This window comes from Ursus arctos, unplaced genomic scaffold (assembly GCF_023065955.2).
Source record: "Ursus arctos isolate Adak ecotype North America unplaced genomic scaffold, UrsArc2.0 scaffold_11, whole genome shotgun sequence".
In the NCBI taxonomy this organism is placed as follows: Eukaryota; Metazoa; Chordata; class Mammalia; order Carnivora; family Ursidae; genus Ursus; species Ursus arctos.
In genome coordinates, this window is record NW_026622775.1 from 20,715,802 (window position 1) to 20,731,748 (window position 15,947).

A 15,947-nucleotide genomic window follows, 5' to 3' on the forward strand; every position below is an offset into this window, starting at 1 on the left:
GCAGACACTTAACCAACTGAGCCACCCATGCGCCCCAGACATCAAGGGGCTTTTTAGAGGAGCGGTAGCATATATGGTTATCTGGTTACATGTTTTCATTTGATACTACACTTTGCTATTTGTAATTTGTGCACTATTGGTTTGTAGTTGTGGATATATATTGATTTAAACAGCTTAATTAGTGTGTAAATAACATCATAAACTGCATGTGCAGTATATAGTTTGCTAGGTTTTGACCTATACATATACCTGTGAAACCACCACCAAAATCAAGATAATGGACCATTACCTCAGAAGCTTCTTCACACTCCTTTATAATCTCCCTGTCATATTCCCCCCATCAACCCAGGCAACCACTGATATGCTTTGTGTCACTTATAGTTAATTTGCATTTCTTACAATTTTATGTAAGTGGAGTCCTACAGTATGACTTTTTTCCCCTGGCTTTCCCTTAGCTTAATTATTTTGAGATTTATTTATGTCAGTTATGTGTATTAGTTCATTCCTTCTTATTGCTGAGTAGTATTTCATTTTATGAATGGAATGTTTGGTCATCTATGGATGGACATTTGTATTGATTCCAGTTTTTGGCTGTTAAAAATAAAGCTGCTATATAAACACTTGTGTACAAAATTTTGCATGGATATATTATGTCATTTTTCTTGGGTAAATACCTAGGAAGAGAATGGCTGGATTGTGTGGTAGCTACTTGTTTAGCTTTTTCAGAAACTACCAAACTTCATTCCCACCAACAGTGTATGAAAATTGTAGTTGTGTCACATCTTCACTAATATTCGATATAGTCAGTCTTTTAATCTACTTGTATCGGGTATGTGGTGGTATCACATTGTAGTTTTAATTGGCATTTCTCTTGACTAATGGTGCCAGCACCTTTCCATTTACATTTGCTATTGGCATATGTTTTTGTTGAAGTGTCTGTTCAGTTGTAGCCCATTTTTTAAAAAAATTGAGTTGTTTTCTTATTACTGTATTTTGAGAGATCATTATAGATTTTGGATCCAAGTGCTTTATCAAATACTGAGCAAATATTTTCTCCCAATCTTGACTTTTAACAGTATTTTTTGAAAAGTAGTTTTTTTATTTTTGCTAAAAGTTGTCATTTGTTTTACAATATTTAGAAAAGGTTGACTAACCACAAATTTTTGGATATATTAGTGAAAATGTTCATGGAAATTATTTTATTCAGAAAAACTTTTTGCACTGTCAGAGTGTCATCAGCCAAGGAAATAAGAAACCACAAAACAGAAAAGAACGAGAAGAGAAGATTGAAAAGAGAATTAACAGTGAGAGCAAAGAAAGCCGGGAAACAAAATTGGATGGTCCTGGTGAAAATGCCAGTGAGGATGAGACTCAGTCGAGTAATCAACGAAAGAGAGGTCAGTTCATCTATAATTTCATTTTTTCTAGCAGTTTTATTGAGATATAATGGATACATAACATTGTGTAGTTTAAGGTACACAACACAATGGTTTGATGTGTGTATGTGTGTGTGTGTGTGTGTGTGTATAGTGAAGTGATTTCCACAATTTTAGTTAATATCTATTACCTCCCAGTCACAATTTTTTTTAAAGATGAGAACTTTTAAGATCTAGTTTCAGCAACTTTCAAAAATAGTACAGTATTGATAACTATAGTCACAACGCTGTTTATTACATCTCCAGAACTTATTTGTCTTATAACTGGAAGCTTGTATCTTTTGACCACCTTCACTCATTTCCCCCACTCCTGGCAACCACCATCTGTTCTTGGTTACTGTGAATTCAGCCTTTTTAGAATCTACATGTAATTCAGATCATACTGTATTTATCTTTTTAACTTATTTCACTTAGTTGTGTTGCAAATGGGAGGATTTCCTTCTTTCTCATGACTGAATATTATTCCATTGTATATTTATACATCATATTTTCTTTATCCATTCATCTATCAGTGGATACTTAGGTTGTTTCCATGTCTTGGTTAGATGGTCCTGGTGAAAATGTCACTGAGGATGAGGCTCAGCCAAGTAATAAATGAAAAGGAGGTTAATTTAACTATATCTTCATTTTGATTTTAATTTTTTGAAGAAAGTTGTAGTAATGAATTACATTTAATCAGCTGATTCCTAGTAGTCACCAGTGGGTATTTTGGATTTCTTCAGGATACCATCTGCAGTGGTAACTGATTGGCTTTTGTAACATTCTTGAACCATGAGGCTTTCCTCTTTTGTCCTTGACTTGTACTCTATGTAAGCATATAATGAAGTTGCACTTACAGAGATAGGTGTGTGTGTGTGTGTATATATATATATATATATGCATTTTTTTAAAGATATATTCTTGAAAAGTTGTGTGATAATTATTTTTTAAATCTATTGGAACTGCTCCCTGTTTTTTAGGGAGGTTTTTTTGGGGGGGGTGTTAAAGATTTTATTTATTTATTTGACAGAGAGTATAGCAGGGGGAGCATTAGGCAGAGGGAGAGGGAGAAGCAGGCTCACTGAGCAGGGAGCCTGATGTGGGGCTCGATTTCAGGACCCTGGGATCATGACCTGAGCCAAAGGCAGATGCTTAATGACTGAGCCACCCAGGTGCCCCTGTCAGGGAGTTCTGAGAAAATGTTTTTCTAAGAGAAAAGTGAGAACAATTTTGGTCAACTTTTTTTTGTCATAGCATTTCCCCATTAAATTACCCTTTGAGGAAAAAATAGTCTTTGTATCCTTTTCCATATTTTTTACACAACTTTTCATGTGTCTAGGGACAGATTATGATTTAACTGCTTTGTAAAAGCATATACTCATTCAGTGTTCTGAGCCTAGGTTCAAGTGTCTTCAGGGGCCTTTAGGCAGAAAAGTTCTTTAAACTGTTGGAAGGTCAGTAGCTGCGACAAGGTGAACATTGGGAAAAGTGACAGTAGATGCTATGGGAGAGGTAAGGAAGGTCTGCATTGTACAGGGCTTTGGTAGTGTGGAATTAGAATTTTATTTTGAGTGCTATGGGAAGCCATTAAAGCATTTTAATTCATGGAAGTGAAGTGGCATGGGAGGGGACATTTTATAATGAGGTGTAGTTTCCAGCCAACTTCTTTAATAATGGAACTAACAATCTACTGTATATTGAGCACTTATTTGAATTTTTTTTTTAATGAATATCTAATCCTTAGCTGCAGTAAGCATATTAGGCTCACTTGATACAATGAGCCAAGGCTAATTGCTCAAAAGTGGTTGGCAACAGGAAAACCATGTGGTTGTTAGGAAAAAATTTCCCCATTTCTTAAACATTTTTATCACTTACCTTTTTCATGCTACTTAGATACATAAGTCTTTTTTGACTGTCTAGAAGTAATAGAGATGATAGGTCTGTCATCCTGCTTTAAAATTTGTCTTCTGTGTTAATTGCTTCAATTAAAACTTATCAGCCAACACTAAAATCCAGGTTTTTATAGATAAATTCATACAGGAATTATGAGTTGACTGTCCTTAGAGCACCCTTTTTTTTGTCCTTTAAAGAAGAACTTGTTTAATACCAGAGAATCTCACTGATAGAATTTATAGTACAGAATTTAAAGAGGTTTTTTTAAGATTCTTTCATATTCTTTTCCTCATCTGTGAGTAGTTTGCAGGATTTATAGGAAATCAGCATTGTAGTTGCATACTGATAATTCCCTTTTCCTTAATTACCTTGGTGGTTTTTTTTCCTTTATGCCTGAGTCCTGCTGTTTTAGTCAAAAATATATATTGAGTAGAAGACTAAATATTTTGAAACCTTAACTGTGGATTCCACAAATTAAGTAATCTTCAGAATTTCATTATAGTATAACAATTACTCTATCATTTAGTCAACCAGAGAAGTTAAATTGCTGTATCTCTTAAGTTAGGAAGGTGTGTAGTAGCTATAAAAAGATTTCTCAAATGCAGTTAGACAAATTTTGTACTCTTAATTTTGAGAAACCTCTTTCATTATTAGTAATGCTAGATAAACCAATATTTTGGACAATGACTTGAAACTAAAAGTGTTTTGAATCATTAGCCAATATTTTTCAGTGTGTGCCTTATAATGTCTTATCAGATATACCCCATTCTAAAGTGAAAGAGTCAGGTATTAGGAGTAGTGTTTTTACATGTACTGCTTATTCATCAGAATTAAGAGTGAGCATTTTGCTTGAAAGTAAAAGAATACCAATGATATTCCATCAACTGGCTTTTCACATGAATTTTAGAAATAGTTGCACAGGTAAGTTTATAAGGAGCTCTGTAAAAAGAAAATTATTTTGGTTCTCTACAAGAACCTTTAAGGACAAACTAAGTCTCCCATTTGATTAAAATTTAGCGTCCTTTCAGAATTGCAAAGCTTTAATGAAAATTGTACAGTGTCATTAAATGATTTTATTTGGTTTTCTTCAAGCTAATAAGCACAAGTGGGTACCACTCCACTTAGATGATGTAAGACCAGACAGTCAAGAAAGACCAGGATCCCGGAACAGCTCAAGATATCAACCTGAAGCAAATAAATCATCACATAATAATAGGAGAAATGATACACGAAGTAAGTTACATTCTAAGAGAAGAATGACACTAAAGAACTTAGTGTTAATGTTCATAATTTTAAGACTGTATAGTATAAACTATTTGAGAATAAGTTGCAGACATTGTGCCCCTTTTAGCACTAAATACCTTCAGAGTATATATCCTGAGAACAGTAATGCTGTCCATAGGCAGATTTTCCCCATAATGTCCTTTTCAGTTTTTTTTCTCCCTCCTTTCCAGGATCTAACCTGAGATCACACATTGCTTTTAGTTGTCTGTTCTGTTTAGTCTCCATTAATCTGGAACAGTTCTGCTTTTGTCTTTGATGACATTGTTTTGTTTTCGGTTTTTTTTTTTCTGAAGACTTTGAAACAGTTAGGTGGTAGATATCTCACTTTGGATTTTCTGGTGTTTCCTTATGATTAGATTTGGGTTATCAGTTTTTGGCAGGAATACTGCAGAAGTTAAATGGTTTTCTTCTCAATGCATGGAAATGCACATGATCTTGGTTTATCTTATTGCTGATATTAATTAACTTTGAGCACTTGGTTAAGATAGTATGCTCCAGGTTTCTTTATTTTAGAGATAGTTTTTTCTTCTTTATAATTGATATGTAATTTGTGAGAGAGACTTTGAAATTTTGGAAATACCCAGTTTTTCATCAGACTTTTCATATGAGCTTTAGTTTCCCTTGATGATTCTTGCCTGATTCAATTAAATTTATCATCATCATTGCAAATGCTGATTTTTCTTGCTGTATCATTACTTCTGTATTTATTAGTTGGCACTCTACTATAAGGAACAAATTCCCTTATTATCAATGTGGACTTATGGCTTATTTTTTTGGTGGATTATAATCCATTACCATGATTTTTTAGTTTAATGTTCAGATTGTCCCAGATTTGGCTAGTGGGAGCCTCTTATGGGTAGTTTCTGGCTCTTTTTTAAAAAAATCAACTTTACTGAGCTGTAAATTATACATGTATAAAATACATTCACATTTAATGTTACAACTTAAAGATCATTCCCCCGATATAGTATTTCAACAGGATTTCTCACATTTCAGAAAACAGGAGGACAGTAGGAGGATATGCGGCAACAGTTAGATGAGCATTTGGTTTTATAGGTCACTGCTGAAATCTTAAGTCTGATAATTTTTTTTTCTAGTCTGATAATTTTTTTTCTAGTCTGATAATTTCCAAAGCATGCATGTTGTCCTGTGAATGGTTTGAGAAGGCTTAAGAAAATTTTAAAAACTAATACTACCTACCACTTAAAAGTTTCCACTTATATTATGAAAAACTTTAAACACACCAAAAGTTGAAAGAATTGTACAGTGAATACCTAACCACCACCTAGATTTAGTAATTTTGCTATATTTAACTCACCTATCGAATTATTTGAAAGTAACTTGCAGACAATCATGACACTTCAGCACTGATGTCCAAAAAAAAAGCAGCATCTAGGAAAATCAACAGTAATTTCCTAATATCATCTGAAATCTAGTTATATTTACTCAGCTACCCACAAAATATGACTTTAAAATTATGAAACTTGTCTACTGAAAAACAGACATTTTGCCTTTGTATCGTTGTTTCTCAAATATATCACTTTAATGTTAAAGAAGTAATATATATTCAGAATTAACATTTTTTCTTAATAAATATTGGGCATATAAGAAAACGTGAGGGTTTTAAAGAACAACAATATAATCAACTGGGAACTGAGCACCAGGTTTAGAAATGTGATTACCATTACTTTTGAATTTCCCTGTGTGCCCCTGCAGTTTCATCCATTGCTTCTCTTCTCAGAAACAAAGGCCTGAATGTTTGTTTTTTGAGTAGTTTTTACATGAAACCGGCATTCAGTATGACTGCATTAACATATTCTTTGGCACTGATTTTTTTCACTTTAGTCTAATTTTCTTAGATTCATGCATGTTGGTGTGTTGCTGTGAGTCCTTTTCCTTGCCAAAGGGTATTTCACTATTTGATAAAATCTGTTGTTGGTAGACCTTTGGATTATTTCAGTTTTTTGAAATTAAAGTGCTGCCGTGTACATTTTTATGTATGTTTGCCAGTAAAGATGTCCAAGAGGTTCTTTGGGGTAATTTCTTCAGACTGCAGCCCATGAGTGCATGATGAAATTGGTGTACTGGGTCATGATCAGGTTTTTCAAAAAATTGATAGATTCTAGAGTACTTCACTCAAAATATATTTTTCATGACAATTGTGAGGGTTTTTTTTTTTAAGGTTTTATTTATTTGTTTGAGAGAATTAGCAGTGGGCAGGGGCAAAGGGGGAGAGAGAGAGGCAGACTTCCTGCTGAGCAGGAAGCCCAGTGCGGGGCTTCATCCCAGGACCCAGAGATCATGACCCGAGCCGAAGGCAGACACCCAACTGACTGAGCCACCCAGGTGCCCCCCACAATAGTGTTTAAATTATAAAAAAAAAGTTTTGTGTGTTCTAGGGTGTAACATACAGTAAGGCTTCCTGTGGGATGAGGCAGACGTGTTTGAAAAAGACAACTGAGGGCTTCACAGGGGAGGGGAGTGGGGGATTGGGATAGGCCGGTGATGGGTATTAAGGAGGGCATATATCGCATGGAGCACTGGGTGTTATATGCAAATAATGAATCATGGAACACTACATCAAAAACTAAGGATATACTGTATGGTGACTAACATAACATAATAAAAAATTATTAAAAAAAAAAAAAGAAAAAGAGTATGTTAAGATACGCATTAAGGTGGAATTGTAGCATCTAGGGCAGTGATTCTCAATGGAAGTGGTTTTCCCCTACCCCGAAGGGGGCATTTGGCTTTGTCTGGAGATACTACTATTTTTCCACAACTGGGGGGTGGAGGGGGTGAGTGCCTGCTACTGGCTTCTAGTGGGTAGAGGTCATGGATGATGCTAAACATCCTCCAGCCCCCCTATACTAGAGAGCTATCTGGCTCGAAATGTCAGTAGTGCCAAGGTTTGAAAAACCATGGTCTCTAGGATATATATATGTACCTTTGAATTTATTTGATTATTCCAAATTGTTTTTCAAAGTTGATGTGCCTGGCTTTGTTCTACCTTTTTCTGTCTTGGTCAGTGTTTGGAATTATAGGATCTTAAAATTTTGTCAGCCTGGGGTAGATCAAATACTCTGTCTTAATTTGCATTTCTCATGACCAATGAGGCTGAATGCTACTTTCTGTATTTATGGTCCATTTGCTTTTCCTGTTTGCGTTTTAGCAATTTTTTCCCATTGAGTTACTGTGTGTGTATACAGTACATGTGCACTAATGCATTCTATATGTATTCTGGATATAATTCCTATATTGTACTGAAGATATCTTCCAGGTTTTTTTTTTTTTTAAGATTTTATTTATTTGAGAGAGAAATAGAGAAGAGAAATCATGAGCGGGAGGAGGGGGACAGGCCAACTCTTGGCTGGGCAGGGAGCCCAGCGCTGGGGGTTGCGGGTGGGGGTGGGGGTGGGGGTGCTGTATCCCAGGACCCTGAGATCATGACCTGAGTCAAAGGCACACGCTTAATCCACTAAGCCACCCAGGTGCCCCTCTTCTAGTTTGTTTTGTGTTTTCATTTCCTTTTCTCTTTCTTTCTTTCTTTTTTTTTAAATTTATTTGATAGCGAGAGATAGGCAGCGAGAGAGGGAACACAAGCAGGGGGAGTGGGAGAGGAAGAAGCAGGCTCCCAGCGGAGAAGCCTAATGTGGGGCTCTATCCCAGGACTCTGGGATCACACCCTGAGCCAAAGGCAGCCGCTTAATGACTGAGCCACCCAGGCGCCCCTCATTTCCTTTTTTCTTTAAAAAGAATGTCTTTTACTTAAATTGAGACAACCTTTCCTTAAACATTTTGTGAAAAGTTTGTTTTTTTTAAGTTTTATATAATGCAAACTCACTAGTGTTGGAACTTACTGAATCTTCAACAGTATCATCTTGACAAAGGACCTCTATCTTTTTAGTGTGTTTTTTGCTTATTAAGAATGTCTTCTGTATATGTCAGTATTTTTATGGGCCGTCTTTTATGCTAGGGATATTTTGATAAATTCCTATGAGATCTTTTAAATTTCTGTCTATCTGAAGAATGCCTGGTTTCTAGTAACTAGTTACAAGGTGGGGAGGGGTAGTTACCATGTTTTCTTAAAAATAATCACATTTTTCACCATTGCAAATTGGAATTATAAAAATATTTTTGTTTTTAAAAGGTTGGAGGCGTGATAGAGAAAAGAGAGACGATCAAGATGACGTTTCCAGTGTGAGAAGTGAGGGTGGTAATGTCCGAGGTTCCTTTAGAGGTCGAGGAAGAGGCCGAGGACGGGGAAGAGGACGGGGCAGAGGAAATCCTCGATGTAGGACATGTATTTTTATTTTGTTAAATTAGTTGGAGTTTGAAAAAAGTGTGCAAGCCCTCTTTTCCCTACTATCCCATATAATGTTTTAACTCATTCCTTTTGGTCTGATAATAAAGATGGTTTTATATTTGTTATTCCTTGAAATACTTCACTTTGGATTTTTCTTTATGGTGACTGTTTCTCTTTTTTTTTTAAAAAAAAATTTGTAATCACCTTTATTTTTCTTTACTCACATCAAGTGAACTTCGATTATTCATATGGTTATCGAGAACACGGTGAAAGGACTGATCAGCCATTTCAAACAGAACTTAATACCAGTATGATGTATTACTATGATGATGGTACAGGTGTACAAGTGTATCCTGTGGAAGAAGCATTGCTTAAAGAGTATATTAAACGCCAAATGTAAGTCAGACATAGACTGGATAGTAACATCAAACTTTAATATCATTTATAGTGAATACATTATGACACATTTTCTAAACTGTTTATTAGTAAAATTGGAAGATTTTAATAGTATTTTGTGTGTTGTTTTTTTTTTTTTTCCTTAGAAAATGTTAGTAAAACATGAAGTATTTTTTTAAAAACTTTTATTTGGTTCATGTTGTGCTATATAAATGACTCCTGCTTTGTCTACTGTTCAGGTATTTCTCTGTTTAAGGAGTATTAGTTTAAAGAATATTGTCAGGGTGTAATATGAGTGATCAAATATAAGAATATAAAACTGCTATGTATATATGAAGTTGAACAATGCCTGGCTTATTATTTGCAAATACATTTTTATATTGAAATTTGCAAATGAACATAAATGGCAAAACACGGTGACATTTTTTTTACTTAAATGATTTCAGAATTCTAAGTTTATTTTTTAACTTTTAAGTTCTCTTTCTTTATGACACATATTGAAGGGGAACTACCTCATCTTTTTTAGTTCAGACTTTTTACTCCAGTTCTCGTAATAGTTGCCTTCTGAATACTGAAGTTAGAATATTTTATTGTAAGAAAAAAATAACCCTGTACATATTAGTATTATATAGGATGTTTTGCATATTTATATAATGTGTTTAAATGGTGGTGAGAAAGATGTCCCCAAGTGATTTGCATAACCAGTTTGTTGAAATTTGATTATTTTTTTTATTCTTACAAAGTGCAGGTAAAAGGCTATTTTTGAAAGGGTATAAGCATCTTAAAAATATCTTCCTTTATTTAAGAAAGAAAATTTACTCTGTTACTAGAAAATAGTTTTTTCATCAGCATCATCCAGGCATCTTCCTGGGATGCCTTCATGGTGGATTTGATTGGCTTGCATACAATATGAAGCAACTTGTTTATTTTGTTCTTGCTTCTTCTGTTACAGTTGACGCAAACACTGAAGAAAAGGGCCTTTTTATGGGCAGAAAGTGCCTGGCATGTGGCTATCAACTTCAAACCACTATTCCTGTCTTTTTTGTAACTCTTGCTGCCAGGTCCCTTCTGAGACCTGACAGTGGATATGCAACTCCATGTCAGGATAATCGGCCTCCAATGTGCTCATACAAGTGAGGGAGGAGCAGAGCTACATCAGTGTTGACAAAATTTCTGATCATGCAGTGTAGAATCCAGAGCTTCTAAGGTAGGACATGATAATGTCCCCTAGGACACTGAACAAAATGTCAGACACAGCCCTGGGCATGACTCCTTTTTTTGTTGATACTGTTTTAGCAATAGGATTTTTGGCAGATGGTAGAGCACCAGGTTTAGAATGGCTCTTTACTGTTAATCGTTCTTTGATTAGTGGAGTCATGCTTTGAGGAGTCATGCGTTTGACTTTGTTTTTTTTTTTTGAAGTTTCTCATAGATAGGCTCAGGGTTTACATTTTTCTCTTTGAGAAGTTACTGAAAAACTTCCTTGCATTTGTGGAAAATTGTGCTAAGTGTACTTTGAAGTAAGAAGTTTAACTATATTATGGATGATTGCATTTTAAAAATTATTTTAACTGAAAATATATCAATAATTTGTCATTTTGGTGTCAGAATATTAAAAATTTAAGATCTTGATTATTTCTAGCTTCTGAATCTGTCATTCAGATTTAGAGATGAGTAGTTTGTAGTCCATTAGAAGTTTAAAAATATATATACTGTAGGTAATAGGGTGATTTATGAGTTTATTCAAATACTAAGGTTTTCACAAAGTACTAGAATAAAAAGGCATCTTATTACTTCAGAGAAGTTTTTGTCTTAAGAACCGTTTTTACTTGTGACTGAGTCAAATGTCTTAATTTGTGAAAATTTAGAATTTAAGCAATATGTATTTTGTGCCTACCATGTCAGGCACTGTGAAAAGGACTTTTGACGTGTAACAAAAATTAGAACACATGTATTATGTGCCCACCACATGCCAGGCACTGTGAAAAGGGCTTTTTGAGGTATAACGAAATCAGAGTGGTTTTTTCGTCAAGACCTAAGATTTTTTTTCTTCAGTGTTTAAGATGAGTAAATGATTTACTGGTGTTAACTGAGATGTCAGTAGTATTTCACTGATCTCTAAGGGAGCTTTGCACTTTGATAGTTGGATAAATATCTGAGTATAAAGAAACAACTTGTGTATTTATATTTCTAAAATAAGATTTTTTTCTCCCAGTGAAAAGTAGCTCAAAGCCATTTCTCATTTATGGGTGATTATTTTTTCAAAGTTAGAATTTGACCTAAATATTTCAGGAGTATCTTTAGTCACCCAGTGTTACACCAAAGTATATGATTCGGTGTGCTTTCTCATACTTTGCCATCGATCTTTGAAAACTGTCTCGGATTTGGAAACATTATAGGATTATTAACCTGTAGGCCATGTTATCATTGATGTCATGTATTTCTCTTGTATTCTTTTGTACATTTCCCCTCATTTGTCCTCTTGGTCTCTCTAGAATTCTTATTTTTCTATATGGAGGCTGTAATTTTAAATGTGTTTCTCAAATGGCATTATTAAATATATCCATATTATCTTTGTATCTTGGAACTTATAGTTATTGATTATACAGTTTATCCGTTTACATTCTCTCTACTTTCTTAGAGAAGATCAAGATATTTAAGCTTTTTCTGTATTTTTACCCCTATGTACCTCATAGTATCATAGATATTCCTTGACTAGGTATATATTCTGTTCACTCTTAATTTTTATAGTTCTCTCCATCAAAGAAAGAGGGAGATCTTGCAAATATATAATTATGTGTGTGTGTACACCTGTGCTCATGTATTCACTAAATTTTTACTCAGCATTGTGCTGATTGCTAGGATTCTGAAATATTAAACAATGTCAGTATGCTGCCAATTTAGAAAACAAAACAAAACTGTAATCTCTGTAAACTTGACAAAGGATACTTCTCAAAAATAATGTTCTTCTCAGTGATGGGGAAAAAGTTGGAAGGCAATCTGTTGATCTGTGTTTAGATCATTAGTGTTTAAATGAAGCAAGTCAAAGTAGCTTTTAATGAAAATTTTCACTTAATTGACTCATTTTAGAAAATCAGTTATTGAACTATCTTAAAATGCTGGTTAATTCTTTATACTTAGGTAAAGTTGATCTAAGTAGAAGTTAATGTTACATTTTTGGAAGGGAATCCGTATTCTCAAGTTCTTTCTACTTATGGATAAGAAATTATAAACTCAGTAGGGTTTTGCTCTTTCTTGTATTTACCCTATATCTAAGTTGTATTAAATCTATATGTTAATAAAATAATTTTAAAGCTGTTGATATATAAGCCATAGATATTATTTCCTGTTGAATAAATGCATTAAACTTACATCTATTTCTTCTTGTTTATGTTTCTTTTTTTTTTTTTCTTTTAGCGAATATTACTTCAGTATAGAAAATTTAGAACGGGACTTCTTTCTTAGGAGAAAGATGGATGAACAAGGTTTCTTGCCTATTTCCCTGATTGCTGGTTTCCACCGCGTTCAGGCTCTCACTACAAACCTTAATCTCATTTTAGAGGTAATTATTCATTGACAAAACAGTTATAGAAAACAGTCTGTACTTTCCATTCAGTTATGCTGTGACCTAAAACGTCTCTAAGAAGTATATTAAAAACCTCAAGAAAAAAAAACCACAAAAATAATCTGTAGTTGCCTAAGGCTTAGACTACATTTCATGGCTTTCTTTTTTTTCATTCTATAAAACCCAAGTAAATGCCTAACCTTGGAAACCCCTCAAATGGGATTTACTAATGATGTTTCCACCTATTTTTAACCTGATCCTTCAAACTTGGACCTTCTTGAGTGTGCTTGGTCCTTTAGTCTTCTCAGTTGCTGCAAAATAGCATGTATTTCTATTTATTAAAATTTTGAGAATATGTCCTATGCTATAGAAAGGCTAATATATTTTATTGTACTTTATTTTTTAAAAGATTTTATTTATTTATTTGAGAGAGAGATAGGGCACAAGCAGGGGGAGCAGCAGAGGGAGAAGGAGAAGCAGACTCCCCCCTGAACAGGGAGCCCGATGTGGGGCTAGATCCCAGGACCCTAGGATCATGACCTGAGCCAAAGGTAGACGCTTACCTGACTGAGCTACCCAGGCACCCCTAGAAAGGCTAATTTAAAACAGTCTTTCTACTTGTATTCTTAATGCTTTCATTAAATTTTTTGTGGGTCCTGTTCTACAAATGCTTTGAACATTTTTGGTTTTCTGTTCCCTACATACGTACAATCAGATTTGTCCTTTTGCTATAGTTTTGTTAGACTTCCATTCTTGTGCCCCTATGTAGCCAATCCCTTTTCCCATGCACAACCCCTGGAACCACTGATCTGATTTTTGTCCCTTTAGTTTTGCCTTTTCCAGAATATCATATACATAAGTTACATGTTTGTATGTAGTTTGTAGCCCTTTATTTCTGATTTCTTTCACTCAGCATAGTGCTTTTTAGATTTATTCATGTTGTACATTATCAGTAGTTTGTTCTTTCTTATTGATTAATATTCCATGGTATGGATGTACCACAGTTTATCCATTCACTTGTTGATAGACATTTAGATTGCTTTATTCATAATCTCCAAAAACTGGAAACAGAAAGGTCTTTGTGTGGATATATGTTTTCATTTCTGTTGGGTAAATATTGAGGATTGTGATTGCTGGCATGTATTGTAAGTGTATTAACTGTAAGAAGTATGTCCAAAGTGGGTTTGCATTCCACCATTTTGTATGAGAGTTCCATTTGTTCTATAGCCTCATCAGCGCTTGGTATTACCAGTTTTTTTGAATATTAGGTATGTAGTAGTTTCTCACTGTGGTTTCAGTTTGTATTTCCTTAATGACTAATGATGCTGAGCATCTTTTTTATGTGTTTATTTGCCATCAGTGTACCTTTTTTGTTGAAATGTCTGTTCAGATGTTTTGCCTATTTTTAATGGAGTGTTTGTTTTTTTATAATTTAATTGTAAGAGTTCTTCTGGATACAAATCCTTTGTGTTTTATAAATATTTTTTTCCCAATTATTGGCTCAACTTCTTATTTTCTTAACAGACTTCTTTAGCAAATTATTTTTGAACGTGTGTGCTCCAGACTTTAAAAACTAGCTACAGAAAGCTTCAAGATTTCAGAAACAATAAAAACTAGTGATTTGTTATTTGTTGGTGTATAATTAATGCATCTTTGATTTATGAAAGAAATTACTTCAAGTACTACTGTTATTACATTTGTTTATTTATAGATGCCATCTAAATAGTTTCTGTACACTATAATTTGATCAGAAAAATATTATATTCATAGTAGGATGAGTTTATTAACTACTGCCATCATTTGTACTATAGCAAAGATCTATCTCAGTTGTCATTTTCAGTGAATTTATTACTGATTTCCCCCACTCTGTGTACTTCTGTAGGAATCTGGTTGTAATTTCATTATCTTATGGTTTTTTGGTCTGTTGGTATCCCCATTAAGTCCTCAGGCATAATTTTTAGGTTATTGATTATCTGTTTCCTTATAACTTACAGCAGTAGGGAAGGGATATTTAAAAGAACTTTTGCATTACTGTTATGAATTTACATATAAGCGCAGTGATTTAGAACAGCATAGGTCTGCATTCACTTAACATTTATTCACCTACCATTGGTTACAGCGGGAAAGTTGTCCTTTTTCTGTTATGAATGTAAGGTTTCATTGGGCTTTGCAATAGAACATTGATTTAGAGCACGAACTTGAGAACCAGCATACACATCCTTGTAGTTTGTGACCTTGGGCAAAGTCCTGAGACTTCTGTAAAGTGGAAATGGTAATAATACATACTTCATAGGTTGTCTTGAGGATGAAATGTGTAACAACAGTATCTGGCATAAACAGTAAGCCCTAAATAAGAATTTGCTATTATTGTTAGTCTTCAAGGAGTCCCTTCTATTGTTCAGTCCTTTTTTTTTTGGATCTTCATTTCAATTCTATCAGCATTTTGTTATTATGCTCAAGTCTTCTTTCCTGAAAAACTATCAAAAGAAGCAAAATATACTTTAGTTCACACCCCTGTCTGTCCCAGTTGAGGTTTTCTACATAGCCAGTCTTACTGAATCTGTTTCCTTCCATTCATTTTCAGCTTACTGTACTTTTTGTTTACTTTGATACATATGTATTGTAATATGATTGGTATTGTGATATTTCTCACATAATTATAGTACAATATTGTTGTCTGTAGTCATTATACTGTGCATGAAATCTCTGTGGTTTATTTACTACTTGTTGTAAGTTATTACCCTTAAACAACATCAGTCTTATCCCCCATCACCTGGTAACCACCATTTTACTCTTTTTTTTAAATATGTTTCACTTTTTTAGAATCCACATATAAGTGATATCATATAGTACTTGTTTTTCTCTAACTTACCTCATTTAGCATAATGTCCATAAGGTCCATCCATGTTGTTGCAAATGGCAGGATGTCTTCCTGTCTCGTGGCTGAATAATATTCTGATATATATGCATGCCACATTTTCTTTAACTCTTCATCTTTTGATGGGCATTTAGTGTGTTTCCACATCTTAGCTACTGTGAATAATGCTACACTAAACATGGGCATGCAGATATCTCTTCAGAATCCTGT

The 15,947-nt window shown here is 34.2% G+C and overlaps 1 protein-coding gene across 16 annotated transcripts in view; it reads left to right on the forward strand.

The window, feature by feature from the left end:
- The window catches only part of LARP1B (La ribonucleoprotein 1B), a 116,779-nt gene that overhangs the window by 11,106 nt on the left and 89,726 nt on the right, over positions 1-15,947 (forward strand). For 9 of the 16 annotated variants that reach the window (XR_003316388.4, XM_026499319.4, XM_026499318.4 and 6 more), the window contains exons 4-8: positions 1,208-1,397; positions 4,401-4,541; positions 8,743-8,886; positions 9,129-9,294; positions 12,712-12,856. Coding sequence is in view for 15 of the 16 variants with exons in the window: in XM_026499319.4 (XP_026355104.3) it covers positions 1,208-1,397; positions 4,401-4,541; positions 8,743-8,886; positions 9,129-9,294; positions 12,712-12,856 (786 nt within the window). In the remaining variant the exon portion in view is untranslated. Of the gene's footprint in view, positions 1-1,207; positions 1,398-4,400; positions 4,542-8,742; positions 8,887-9,128; positions 9,295-10,246; positions 10,502-12,711; positions 12,857-15,947 lie in introns of those variants that run through there. The other 7 variants (XM_048212301.2, XM_048212303.2, XM_048212300.2 and 4 more) reach the window with 2 other exon arrangements.